This window comes from Sminthopsis crassicaudata, chromosome 1, assembly GCF_048593235.1.
Source record: "Sminthopsis crassicaudata isolate SCR6 chromosome 1, ASM4859323v1, whole genome shotgun sequence".
In the NCBI taxonomy this organism is placed as follows: Eukaryota; Metazoa; Chordata; class Mammalia; order Dasyuromorphia; family Dasyuridae; genus Sminthopsis; species Sminthopsis crassicaudata.
The window spans coordinates 49,721,078-49,733,869 of NC_133617.1; the positions used below are offsets into that span (position 1 = coordinate 49,721,078).

The 12,792-nt window shown below is 61.7% G+C and overlaps 1 protein-coding gene across 1 annotated transcript; it reads left to right on the plus strand.

Moving 5' to 3' along the window:
* The first annotated feature begins 218 nt into the window (after window positions 1-218).
* Window positions 219-12,634, plus strand: LOC141562053 (transducin-like enhancer protein 1). Its single transcript, XM_074302079.1, is given in 23 exon segments — window positions 219-446; window positions 1,265-1,450; window positions 1,905-2,059; window positions 2,646-2,709; window positions 2,849-2,893; window positions 5,759-5,821; window positions 5,942-5,990; window positions 5,993-6,015; window positions 6,592-6,772; window positions 6,900-6,916; window positions 7,174-7,278; window positions 7,353-7,397; window positions 7,495-7,560; window positions 7,562-7,650; window positions 8,103-8,257; window positions 8,445-8,635; window positions 8,850-8,926; window positions 9,229-9,478; window positions 9,685-9,932; window positions 10,018-10,165; window positions 10,361-10,511; window positions 12,118-12,194; window positions 12,329-12,634. Coding segments are annotated over 22 exon segments (2,334 nt in total). The 5' UTR covers window positions 219-446; window positions 1,265-1,423; the 3' UTR covers window positions 12,437-12,634.
* Window positions 12,635-12,792: the final 158 nt, after the last annotated feature.

The following is a 12,792-nucleotide window of genomic DNA, read 5'->3' on the forward strand; positions in this document are numbered from 1 at the left end:
GCTCTGCTCGGCGCTGGCCCGCACGAGCCCCGGCCCACGTGGACCTGGCGCGCGTTCATTGATCAGTTTCCCCGCAGAGCCGCTGCTGCCTCTGCTGCCCGGGGAGGCGGGGCGGGCGGGGGCGGAGCGGAGTGGAGCGGGGAGGGCGGCCAAGAGGAGGAGGAGGAGGAGGAGGCAGCGGCGGCGGCGACAGCGGCGGCCGAGGGGGCGGGGAGGCCGAGCCGAGGTTGGGGCCGGACCGGGCCCGGGCGGAGCCGAGTGGGGCCGAGCAGCGCAGGCCAGCTCGGGGGCCTCCAGGCACTCCTGGCCCCGGCCTTCGCCTTCTCCCCTCCCCTTCCTCCGTGGGCCTGGCCGGACCGGACCCTGCTGGGCTGCGCTGGGCCGCCGAACCCCCTCCTTCCTGCCCCCGACCGTCCCTCCTTCCCCCTCGTGCCCCAGCCTGCCTGGTGAGTCCTGGGGGAGCGAGCGGGGACGGCCGCCTGCTCCCTCCCCTCCGTCCCCTCCTTCCCAAAGAGGGAGATAGGAGGCGGGGCCGGGGGGGGGGGGAGAGGCTGCGAAGTAGAGGGGGGAGAGTGGGGGTAAGGGGGACCCGCGAGCGGGAGAGAATGAGGGAGAAGTGTACACAGTGGGAGAGGATGGGGGGAATGAGGGAAAAGAGGGAAGGAGGCAGGAGAGAAGAAGGGGGAATAAGGGAGAGAAGGAGAGACTGGAGGAGAAGAGAGAACCAGAAGAGGCCAGTGAGATAGAAGGAAAGAATGAGAGAGGGGAAAGGAAGAGAGAAGTGATGGAAGCAGAGATGGGTGAGGATGAGGAAAAAAGAGGGACGAGGAAGGAAAAGGGAAGAAGAATGGAAGGAAGAAGAGGGGAGAGAGAAGGAAAGGGGGGAGGAGGAAGGGAAGAAAAAAAGGAAGGGGGAGGGCCCATTGTCTGGCTGGAGAAGAGAGAGAGGGAGCCAGAGCTGGGTGGGTTGGCACTGGGGAGAGAGTGCTGAGCTGGGGAAGAGGGATGCTGGCCAAAGTGGCCTGCTAGCCCCAGGCCGGCCAGCTCTGGGCTCGGGCCAGGCTGGAGTTGGACAGCAGGTGGAGAGGCTGCTGGCAGGAGTTGGAAGGGCCGGCCGGAGGGAGGATACAAAAGGGCCGAGGGGGGGGTAGGGGCGGGGGGGGGGGGGGGTGATCCTCACAAGCTCCGTCCCGGCAGCACCTAGGCCTGGGCTCTGAGGGTGGCACAGCAGGGGATGCCCCCCCTTCCCTCTTCTCTCTTCCAGCCCAGTGCAGCCGGCTGCCTTTCAGAGCCCGCTGGCAGCAGCCTTGGCGGTTTCGAGCTGGAGCCTGTCCGAGGGTCTGGGCAGAGGGCCAGAGATTAGATCTAGTAGCCAGAGAGGTGGCTGGTGGATAAGGCGGAGGGCTGCTTCCTCTGGCTGAAGATGTTTCCCCAGAACAGGCCGCCTCTGGTGAGTCCTGCCTCAGGACCTCCCTAGTGAGTCTCTCTAGGCTAAAGTGCCCAGTGCCCGCTCCCAGTGGGACTGCCAGGGTTTGAGGGCAGTAATGGGGGGAGAGGGAAGGGGCCCCCGACCCGGACTAGTCAATAGCTCTCATGCTGACTTCTAGGGACCTCAAATAAATCCCTTCCCTGCCTTTGGGGTCTCAGTGAAAGAAAGGCATTGGACTAGACCCTCTCTTGCCTCGGGCAATGTGGATTAGAAGGCCTGGGTCTGAGTCCCCACTCGGGTCCTTCCTGGCATCACATCCTAAGGCTGAGCCCAAGCTACTGGCTCTGAGTGACCTGGTGTCTCCAAAATGTCTTGGATTTTAATTTAGAGAAATGAGCATTGAGTTCAAATTCTGACTTAGTCACTTAAAAGCTGGGTGATTTTGTGCAGGTTCACTAATGCTTCCCCCCCACAGACCCACCTTCAAGCCCCTCCAGTGGCCTCGGCGGCGGCCGTGCTCGTAACCACCAATGCTTCAGCCACTACTCCTCAGACCCTGAAACTCACCTACCCAGAGACGCTGGATCGGATCAAGGAAGAGTTCCAGTTCCTTCAGAGTCAGTACCACAGGTAAGGAGGGGTTCGAGAAGAAGGAAGATCCTGCCTCGAGATTCTGATAGAGGTCAAAAGACAGGCTTGGGGCTCAAGGAGACGGGCCAGCCGGGAAGTCTCAGGCTCCTCTTGGGCCGCAGGCCCCGGATTTTGGAGTCACAAGACTGGGTGAGAATGCCGCCTCTTGATGCCAGCTTGTGATCTTGGCCAAGACCCCTCCTCCCCCGTGATCCCTTTTAGCTTCAATCCCCAAGAGTCTCCCTCCATTCCTCTTCCCCTCCTCCCCACCTTCCCAATAGTCTCATTTGGGACAGGGGAAAACACCCGGTGGAAGTGTCAGTTCTGATTCTGAAGCTGCCATTGACTTGCTGGTGACGGCTGGAGAACAGCCTTTCCCTCTCTGGGCCCAGGCTCCTTCATCTCTAAAATGAAGACCTTGAGCTGGGTTATCCCATCTCCCTCTGAGGCTCACCTTCCCTCCTGGGGCAGGCTCCTAGCCTGGAGTGAGCCTCATGGGGGCCAAGGGAAGTGAGTGTTCCCCTAGCTCCCTTCCCAGCCTGGCGGCCTCTGGGGCCCTCACTCAGAACTTGCATGTGGCCCTTAGCTTGAAGGTGGAGTGTGAGAAGCTGGCATCTGAGAAGACTGAGATTCACAGGCACTATGTCATGGTGAGATGTCCTCGGGTCAGGGGTGAGAGGTCCTGGGGGGAGGGTGGGGGAGGGGCAAGGGTTCAGGACAACTCTTGGGGAGGGGCAGAGGGCTGGAGCACGCCTCTCTTCCCTCCATCTTCCCCTTGCTCTCCTGCAGTACTATGAGATGTCCTACGGCCTCAACATCGAAATGCATAAACAGGTGAGTGGCCTTGACGGCTTGGCCCCTATTCTCTCCTCAGGAAGTCTCTTGGGCTCTGGGGGGCGGGGGCCCACCCAGCGGCAGCTTTGGGGATGGGGGAAGGCAGGGCGGCCTCCCAGCATTCTTGTGGCTTCTCTTCCCAGTAAAGCTGCCACCATTTCCCCCCCCCATCCCTTCCTCCCCCTGCCTGCCCATCCCTGTCTCATCTGGCCCAGGGGCTCCCAGGCGCAGTATTCACGGAGATCTGATCCCAGGTGCTGCTGGCCGCCCGCCAGGGCCCTGTCTGTGCTTTCACTGGGGCCTGGGAGGAGGCTGGGCTGCCAGGCAGTGGCTGCTGGGGTGGGGGCAACAGAGCTCCGGCTCCAGCCCTTCCCGGTGACCAGGGCCTGGGTTCCAGATTTGGGTCTTGCCCAAACATTTGTACTGAGGTCCTCAGTGGAGCGATTGTCAGGACAGAGAGCCCAGCCTGGGGCAGGGGAGGGGAGCAGCGGGGTCCTGGCCATCACCTAGTGCCAGCCCCTCCCTGCTCTGCTGGAGTGGCTCAGGACTCCTGAACATTCAGGGTGCAAAGAAACCTGGGAGACAGCATTTATGGGCCAGCCCCTTCCTTTGAATGGCAAAGACTAGGACAGGGGAGACCAGGGAAGCTGAGGGGCTTGCTCAGGATCTCAGCACAGCCAAGTCTGCCAGGAGCTAGAACTCAGATCTAATCCTCCCCACCTGGTACTCTGTGCCTCAGAGAGGGAAACTCTGTGCTCAGGGGAAGAGTGAACAGGGAATATTTTTGGCCTCCCAGCTCTGACCTCCTGGGTTCTAAGGGCCCTCCCAGCTCTGACCTCCTGGGTTCTAAGGACCCTCCCAGCTCTGATCTCCTGGGTTCTAAGGCCCTCCCTGCCCTGACCCCCTGGGTTCTAAGGGCCCTCCCAGCCCTGACCTCCTGGGTTCTAAGGGCCCTCCCAGCTCTGCCCTCCTGGGTTCTAAGGGCCCTCCCAGCCCTGACCTCCTGGGTTCTAAGGGCCCTCCCAGCTCTGACCTCCTGGGTTCTAAGGGCCCTCCCAGCCCTGACCTCCTGGGTTCTAAGGGCCCTCCCAGCTCTGACCTCCTGGGTTCTAAGGGCCCTCCCAGCTCTGACCTCCTGGGTTCTAAGGGCCCTCCCAGCCCTGACCTCCTGGGTTCTAAGGGCCCTCCCAGCTCTGACCTCCTGGGTTCTAAGGGCCCTCCCAGCCCTGACCTCCTGGGTTCTAAGGGCCCTCCCAGCTCTGACCTCCTGGGTTCTAAGGGCCCTCCCAGCTCTGACCTCCTGGGTTCTAAGGGCCCTCCCAGCCCTGACCTCCTGGGTTCTAAGGGCCCTCCCAGCTCTGACATCCCGGGTTCTAAGGGCCCTCCCAGCTCTGACCTCCCGGGTTCTAAGGGCCCTCCCAGCTCTGAAATTCTGAGTTCCAAAGGTCCTTCTACCCCTGACATCTTCAATTTTAAAGGCCCTACTAATTCTGACATTCAGTGCTTTATGGGCAGTAGGGGCCAATACTCTTTAGACCTATCTCCACCCTGCCCTGCCCCCACTGTTGGTTCTCCTGGCCTTTAAAGAAGGAACAAAAATCCAGCCCCCTCCCCCACCTCCTGCCTGCCTCTTCCTCAAAGACCTCCTTTGGAGGAGGGGGGGGAGCCATTGAGTGCTCAGCAGAGGAGAGGGAGAGAACTAGAGGGAGCCTAGAGCAGCAGGATCATTTTTCATGCTGAGAGCGTTAAAGTGCCCGTAAATTGCACATTAACGAGCCCGAGTGAATTGGAGGCTGCCTCCCCCGGGGCCCTGCCCATCAGTGCATCAGGCAGGAGGATCCGTCACTGCCCGCCCCAGGAGACAGCTCCTGCCTGCCCAGAAACCACCCACCCAGGCCCAGAGCCTCAGGCTGAGGGGCTGCCCTTGGAGCCCCCCAGCCCTGCCTCTCACTGGGCCCTTCCCAGGGAAGATTTCCCCCTGAATTCCCATTCATTCCTGTCTCGTGGTGGGGCCAGCTGGGAGCTCCTAGGGGCTGGAGGTTCCTGCCATCTCGTTAGTCTGGGGAGGGCTTCCCAGGGCTAGCCTGCCCCCGCCGCCCTCCCCAGCATCCGAGCGCCTCTGGACCCTGCCAGCCTGAAGGCCCCCTGCTTGCATCTCTTTCCAGCTGTTCTTTTATCCTCCAGCCTAGTCAGTGAGGGAGGAGGTGAGAGCTAATTCTCACACCCTTCATCAGCTAGAAGTATTGATCGAAACACAGCCGGATTCCTTACCACCCCTCCTCCTCCTCCCCGACTATCCTTGCTGGCAATTGTGGTCCCTGATTGCTTGTGGCACACAAGTGGTACAGGGAAAACCGCAGCTGGAAGGAAGAGAGACCTCTCCAGGGCTTCCTGACAAGCCTTGAGAGCATCAATTAGCACTCAGCACCCAGCCTCTGAGCTGGGGGGCGAGGGCTACTCCTCTCATGGAGACCCCCGAACTCTGGCCTGGCAGAGTCTACTATTCAGGTAGCATAGAACCCAGGAGTCAGAGCTGGGAGGGCCCTTAGAACCCAGGAGGTTAGAGCCAGGAGGGCCCTTGGAACACAGAACATCAGTTATATATATTGAAAACAGCCTAGTCCTCAGGAATATGAGGCACTCATCCTGGCTTGGCTGCTTGACTCAGTAGCAGGTTTTGGTCATGGATTCCTTTCAGAGAACCTTGCTTGCCGCCTTTATACAATGAGGGGATTGTCTTAGGTCGTTGATGTCCCCCCTAGCTCGGACCTCCTGAGTGTTAGCTGCTTTGTCCAGGACCTCTCAGTGCCTGGGGTGGGTGGGTGGGCCAGCACCCCCCACAGCTGTCTCTGGTTCTTCTTTCAGACAGAGATCGCCAAACGACTGAACGTGATCTGTGCTCAGCTCATCCCCTTCCTCTCCCAGGAGGTAGGTTCTCAGAGGACAGCTGTGAGGAGGGATTTCTGGCCAGCCTTGGAGTATGTGAGAAGGGTTTTCTGACCTGATCCCCCAATCCCTGACTCCACCCACTTTCCCTTCTTTCCCCAGCACCAGCAGCAGGTGGTCCAGGCAGTGGAGAGAGCCAAGCAGGTGACCATGCAGAGCTGAACGCTGCCATTGGGGTAGGTAGATCCTTGCTTGGGGAGCAGTGAGGATTGGGAGAAGGCCGGAGCCTGAGCACCCTCCCAGTGTAGTCACCTGTGTCCTAGCTAGCCTTGTCCCTCTGAATCAGACCCTAAACTTCTCAAAGCCTCAGCTTCCACATATAAAATGAAGGGGCCAAATTACAGTCCTCCAAGGCCCCTCCAGCTGTGCTCCTTTGCTCATGTGGAAGCTACCTTCTGCCTCAGGCTCTGGGGACCATTGCCATGTCCCACTCCTCAGTCCTCGCCCCCCACCTCTCTCTACCCCTGTCTTCCTCCCCTGGCTGTCTCTCACATGTCTCTGTCTGTCTCTCTGGGTGTCTGTTTCTGTCTCTCCTGGCTGTCTGTCTCTCCCTCTCATATCTCTGTCTCTGTCTCTGTCTCTCTCTCTCTCTCTCTCTCTCTCTCTCTCTCTCTCTCTCTCTCTTTCTCTCTCTCTCTCCCTCTCTCCCCTCCCCCCCTCTGTCTCTGTCTTGTCTCTGTCTCTCCTGGCTGTCTCTTTTCTCTCTTTTTCTTGCTTCGTCTCTCCCCATGAACTCCCCCTTTCTTCCCCAGCACCAGCTGCAGACCCAGCACCTGCCCCACTCGGCACCTCCCATTCCTCTGACCCCACATCCCTCGGGCCTGGCCAGCCTGGGCAGTGCTTCAGGGCTCCTGGCATTAACAGGGGCACTGGCAGCCCCAGCCCAGGCTGGCCCCAAGGATGATCGAGGCTTGCAGGACCTAGAGCACCGAGGTAGGCTGTGGCGTGGTGGGGGCCGAGGGAGCCCATTGCTGTGGACCCCCCCCCCTCACTGTGCCTTTTCTTCTCTCCTTGGCTCTGACTGTCCGCGTACTCCTTGCTTGTGCTGTCCCGGCAACAGACAGAGACCCAGGCCCAGTAGGTCTTTCATAGTTTTTATGCTCTTGGGTGGGGGTCTCGGCCAGCAGGACGAGGGAGGGCACAGTACTGCTGGGGGGCCAGAAGAACCCAGGCTCAAATCCCACCTCTGACCTCTGTCTCTGCCTCTGAGCAGGTCCCCTGCCTGCCTCAGTTTCCTCCTCCATCAGATGAGGGGGTTAAACTTGACTGCCCAATCCCCCCCCACCCTTGCTGAGGGCTCCTGTCTGAGGAGATCTTGGGCTTCTCTCCTTCAGAGCTCCCTGGCCCTCCCCAGTGCTGACCGGGTGCGGACCATCTCCGAGTACCTGAGCAGCAGCAAGAAGAGGCGGGCCGAGGAAAAGGACTTTCTCACGGACTATGTAAGAGGGTCTGGGCCAGGGTGGGGGTTGAGGGGGGGCTCAGAGGCCTGACACCCCTGCCCCCTGTCTTCCAGGGCAGCGACGCCGACAAGAGCGAGGACAACCTGGTGGTTGATGAGGTCAGTGGCTCCTGGCTCTTCCCCTGCCCTGCCTGCTTGAGGGATGGGCTGGAGAAAGACGGAGGCCTTTGGACCAATATCTCCACTGTCTCTCTAGGATCCTCAGTCCCCCCATAGTGTTCACTCCTACTCTTCGAGGGAAAATGGTTTGGACAAGACTTCCCTTGCCCCGGAAGGAGGCCATCCCTGGCAGCCCTCCATCCGTGTCCTCGTCCCGGAGTGCCTCGCCCGCTCGGAGCAAGGACCTGACCCCCGGTAAGAGAGGGAGGGCGGCGTGGGGGCAGGAGTGGGGGGTCAGGGACCCGCAGGGGCAGGGGGGGGACCCAGGGACCGGGCCTGGCTCTGGAGGATCTGCCACTGACTCGGCCTGCGCTGGTCGCCTGGGTGTGCTGGGCCTCTGTTCTCCCACTAGAATGGGAGGGCTTCCCTGATGGAGGCTCTGGAACAAACTGGAATAAACAAGGGTGAGCAAAACAAGAAATACCACGAGAAACACGGGAAAACTATACCGGCCCCTGCAGAAGAAATGAGGGGTGCTGAGCACAGTGACCAGAACCCCCAAAAGGCAGCCAGCCCAGAGACAGGGGAGAGCCCCCACCCCATTTCCTCTGCTCACTGTTCCAAGGGGGCTGTTGCTCAGCACATGGCAGAAAGCCAGAGGCCGCCAACAGCCCCTGAAGGAGCTGGCCTAACCCTCCTGCTCCAGGTGGAGAAGGCTGGGACCCCAGGCTTGAAGTCCAGCACGCCCACGTCCCAAGGAGATGGGCTGGGGTCTGGAGGCGGCGGCAGCAGCAGTGGAGGCAGCATGGGGCCGCAGCCCTTCCGGCCTGGGCTGGGCAAGGCGGCCGTGGATTCTCTGGGTAACCCCAGCGTGCAGCCCCCTGGGGAAGGAAGCGGGTGGTCAGGTGGGAGGGGCTTGGGCTGGGTTGGGGGGGGAGCTCGGGCCAGCAATGACGGGGCTCCGGACAGTGGGGGGGGAGCGGCTCAGTGGCAGCTGCACACCCTCCTGCATGCCCAGCTGGGCACTGAGCTCAGGTTCTCTCCCAGCCCTGGGCCTCAGGAGCCCCCTGGCTGTAGCTGGCTCCTATACGGGCCCCTTCGGGATGGGAATGGTGCACTCGGCCGTGAATGGAGACCTGGCCACACCCGGGGCCTACACGGGGCTCCACCTGGCATCTTCACAACTCAACGGGGCCAGCAGCATGGGAGGGACGTCCGGCTACGGCCGGCCTGCCCTGGTGAGTGGTCCGTCCTCTCAGCCCCGCTTGGGGGTGATTGGGCTCCCCTCCCCCCACAGAGGCTTCTGGGGCTTATGTGGCTGCCCTCTGGCCCATCTCTGCCATGAGGCTTCCTCAGGCCCTCTGAGGCCTGGAGCCTCAGCTCCCCTGGGGTGGAGAGCAGGGGACTGTGGGCCGGCCCAGGTATGTAAAGTGCTCTCCCGCCCATCTCCAGGTCAGCTATGATCCTCACTCACACATGCGGGTCTCCAGTCTCTCTGCTAACCTGCCCGGCAGCACCTCAGGGAAACCGTGAGTATGAAGGGGAGGGGGTCTGCCTGGGCTCTGTGGCCCCCTCAGGCCCAGCCTCCTCGCTTGCCCCTGGCTGAGGAAGCAGAGATTTTGGCTTGTCCCTAGAGGCCGAGCTCTACTGATGGATTCTGGGGAGGGGGCTGCCTAGTGTGGTCAGAGAGGCTGGCCCTGGCCTGAGGGGCTTTTGGGAAGCAGCCTCCAAGCCCAGAGGGCTGAAGCAAGTGGAGGCCCCTGGAGGGCCTGGGGGACTGGAGGTTACTGCTTCCCAGCACGAACACTCTCAGTGCCCTCCTTCCCTCCAGGGCATACTCCTTCCACGTGTCTGCTGATGGGCAGATGCAGCCGGTGCCCTTCCCTTCCGACGCCCTCCTGGGCACGGGCATCCCCAGGCACGCCCGGCAGCTGCACACCCTCACCCACGGCGAAGTCGTCTGCGCCGTCACCATCAGCAACTCCACCCAGCACGTCTACACGGGGGGCAAGGGCTGCGTGAAGGTGTGGGACGTGGCCCAGCCGGGCACCAAGACCCCCGTGGCCCAGCTGGACTGCCTGGTGAGGAGACGGGCCGGGAGCTGCCCTCCCTGGGGAGGAGGGCCACCGCCATCCAGACCCGGGCCCCGGGGCGCTGACCAAAGACTCTGGCCTGGCCCGTCCCCTCCTCGGGGCCTGGGCAGAACGGTCCCCCAGCTCCCTCACAGGCCTGGGATTCTGGCCCAGGCCCAAGCCTGCCTCCAGCTCTTCCTCTCCCTCACATCCAGAACCGGGACAACTACATCCGCTCCTGCAAACTGCTGCCTGATGGACGGAGCCTCATCGTGGGCGGGGAGGCCAGCACCCTGTCCATCTGGGACCTGGCAGCCCCCACCCCCCGCATCAAGGCCGAGCTCACCTCCTCGGCGCCCGCCTGCTACGCCCTGGCCATCAGCCCCGACGCCAAGGTCTGCTTCTCCTGCTGCAGCGACGGCAACATCGTGGTGTGGGACCTGCAGAACCAGGCCATGGTCAGGTGAGGCTGCCCGGGGCCAGGGCCAGGGCCAAGCACAGGGGGCTGAGGGCCACCAAGACCACCTGAGTGTTTCCTCTTCTTCCAGGCAGTTCCAAGGCCACACAGACGGGGCCAGCTGCATTGACATCTCTAATGATGGAGCACGGCTGTGGACGGGGGGTCTGGACAACACAGTTCGCTGCTGGGACCTTCGTGAGGGCCGGCAGCTGCAGCAGCACGACTTTAGCTCCCAGGTGCCCAGGCTAGGAGCGGGTTCCAGCCAGAACTCAGCCTCCAGAGAGAAGTGTCTCGAGCTCACTCGGGGAGAGAGGAGCATCAGGGCCTGACCCTGGCTCCTGTGGCACAGGATGGGTTGGGCCCCGGGAGTGCTCCCTGCATGCTTCCTCCCCTCTGGCCACGTTTTGATCTCATCCCCTCTTGGCCTCCAGATCTTCTCCTTGGGCCACTGCCCCACAGGCGACTGGCTGGCGGTGGGCATGGAGAGCAGCACTGTGGAGATCCTGCACGTCAGCAAGCCGGACAAGTACCAGCTGCACCTGCATGAGAGCTGCGTCCTCTCCCTCAAGTTCGCCTCATGTGGTAGGCAAGGGGCTGGTGCCCAAGGGGTCCTGACTCACGGGGGGGCCCTTTACCTCCAGGACCTCCCTCTGGAACTTCCCCCTCCTGGGTCTCTAGGCTGCTTCTGTCTCCTCCTCCTCCTTTTTCAATAGAAGCTTCTGACTTAGCACTATAAGTGCTGACCCTTCCCCACCTGGCCCAGGGCCCAGCCCTGTCAGCAGAAACTTGTTAAGGGATTGGATGACATCAGTGGGTGAGCTGTGGGAGAAGAGCCTCGGCCTTGTCTGTGATTAGCTATGTTTTTTCTTCTGCCAGGGTGTCAGAGCTGAGAGGGCCCTTAGGACCCAGGAGAAAGAGCTGGGAGGGCCCTTAGAACCCAGGAGGTCAGGGCTGGGAGGGCCCTTAGAACCCGGGATGTCAGAGCTGAGAAGGCCCTTAGAACCCAGGAGGTCAGGGCCGGGAGGGTCCTTAGAATCTGGAATGGCAGAGCTGGGAGGGCCCTTAGAACCCGGGAGGTCAGAGCTGGGAGGGCCCTTAGAACCTGGGATGTCAGAGCCGGGAGGGCCCTTAGAACCCAGGAGGTCAGGGCCGGGAGGGTCCTTAGAATCTGGAATGTCAGAGCTGGGAGGGCCCTTAGAACCCGGGAGGTCAGGGCTGGGAGGGCCTTAGAACCCAGGATGTCAGGGCCGGGAGGGCCCTTAGAACCCAGGATGTCAGGGCCGGGAGGGCCCTTAGAATCCAGGAGGTCAGGGCTGGGAGGGCCCTTAGAACCCGGGAGGTCAGAGCCGGGAGGGTCCTTAGAACCCGGGATGTCAGAGCCGGGAGGGCCCTTAGAATCCAGGAGGTCAGGGCCGGGAGGGCCCTTAGAACCCAGGAGGTCAGAGCTGGGAGGGCCCTTAGAGCCCGGGAGGTCAGAGCTGGGAGGGCCCTTAGAACCCAGGAGGTCAGGGCCGGGAGGGCCCTTAGAACCCAGGATGTCAGAGCTGAGAAGGCCCTTAGAATCCAGGAGGTCAGGGCTGGGAGGGCCTTTAGAACCCAGGAGGTCAGGGCTGGGAGGGCCCTTAGAACCCAGGAGGTCAGAGCTGGGAGGGCCCTTAGAACCCAGGAGGTCAGAACTGGGAGGCCCTTAGAGAATGAGTTCAGACCCTTTATTTCACACTCAGAGCAGCAGGGTTCATGACTTGCGGGGGTCACATAGAGCAGAGCACAGATAGATTCAGGTTTCTGGCCACTTGCTGGTCTCTTCCTCCTAGTCCAGAACTCCTCCCACTGCTAACTGGGTGGTTCAGAGGACAGAGCTTCCAGTCTTGAGTCGGGAGATCTGAGTTCCCATCCTGACTCAGAGGCTTCTAGCCGTGGCCTGGGTAAGTCAGTGCTTGCCTCGGTTTCTTCACCTGTAAAATGAGCTGGAGAAGAAATGGCGATGGCGAACCCCCTCCCCAGTGTCTCTGCCAAGAAGACCCCAAGAGACCATAGGAGTCAGGCAGGACAGAAGGATGGAATGGGGATAAGAAGGGCACCCGCCGGGTGCATGGGAGGATCCAGGCAGACGTCAGGTGCCAGGGCTAACGGGAGGGCGGCTCTCTTGCGCCCTGTGCCCCTGTGATGTGCCATCTCTTCTCTGAAGGGAGGTGGTTTGTGAGCACGGGCAAGGACAACCTGCTCAATGCCTGGAGGACACCCTACGGAGCCAGCATCTTCCAGGTGAGAGGCGGCCCCGGGCTCCCGTGGGGATGGCCTGGCCCCTTCTGGGCCGAGGGAGGCAGAGGTGCCCTTGCTCTCAGGCCGGCTCCCCCAAACGCCCTGTCCTTCTGTCCCCTGCTTCTCTTGGGCTCCAGTCAAAAGAGTCCTCCTCCGTCCTGAGCTGTGACATCTCCACGGATGACCAGTTCATCGTCACCGGCTCGGGGGACAAGAAGGCCACGGTCTACGAAGTCATTTACTGACAGGCGCCCCTGCCCGTGGCCAGCCAGCGACGTCCCAAAGAATCCTAGGGCTCGGGGAGCCCCACCCCGCCCCCGCAGGGCCCTCTTGACCTTTCGTGTGGTCTTCGGTGTTTATTTTTCTACTTCACGGGTTGTTTTTTGGCGGGAGGGTTTGTAGGCCCCCGGCTTTAGGTTGTATTTAATAAAATGCCAGAGGCACCTGTGGGGGTCGTGTCTTCTTCAGGGTCTGGACCCCCGCTCTCCTGGGCCTGGCCAGCCCGGCTGTGGCTGGAGTCCTGGCCTCCTCCCTCTCCCTGGGACTCGGTGTCCCCTCTGGGGCCAGGGCTCTCTTGATCTTGTGTCTCACCACCAAGGTG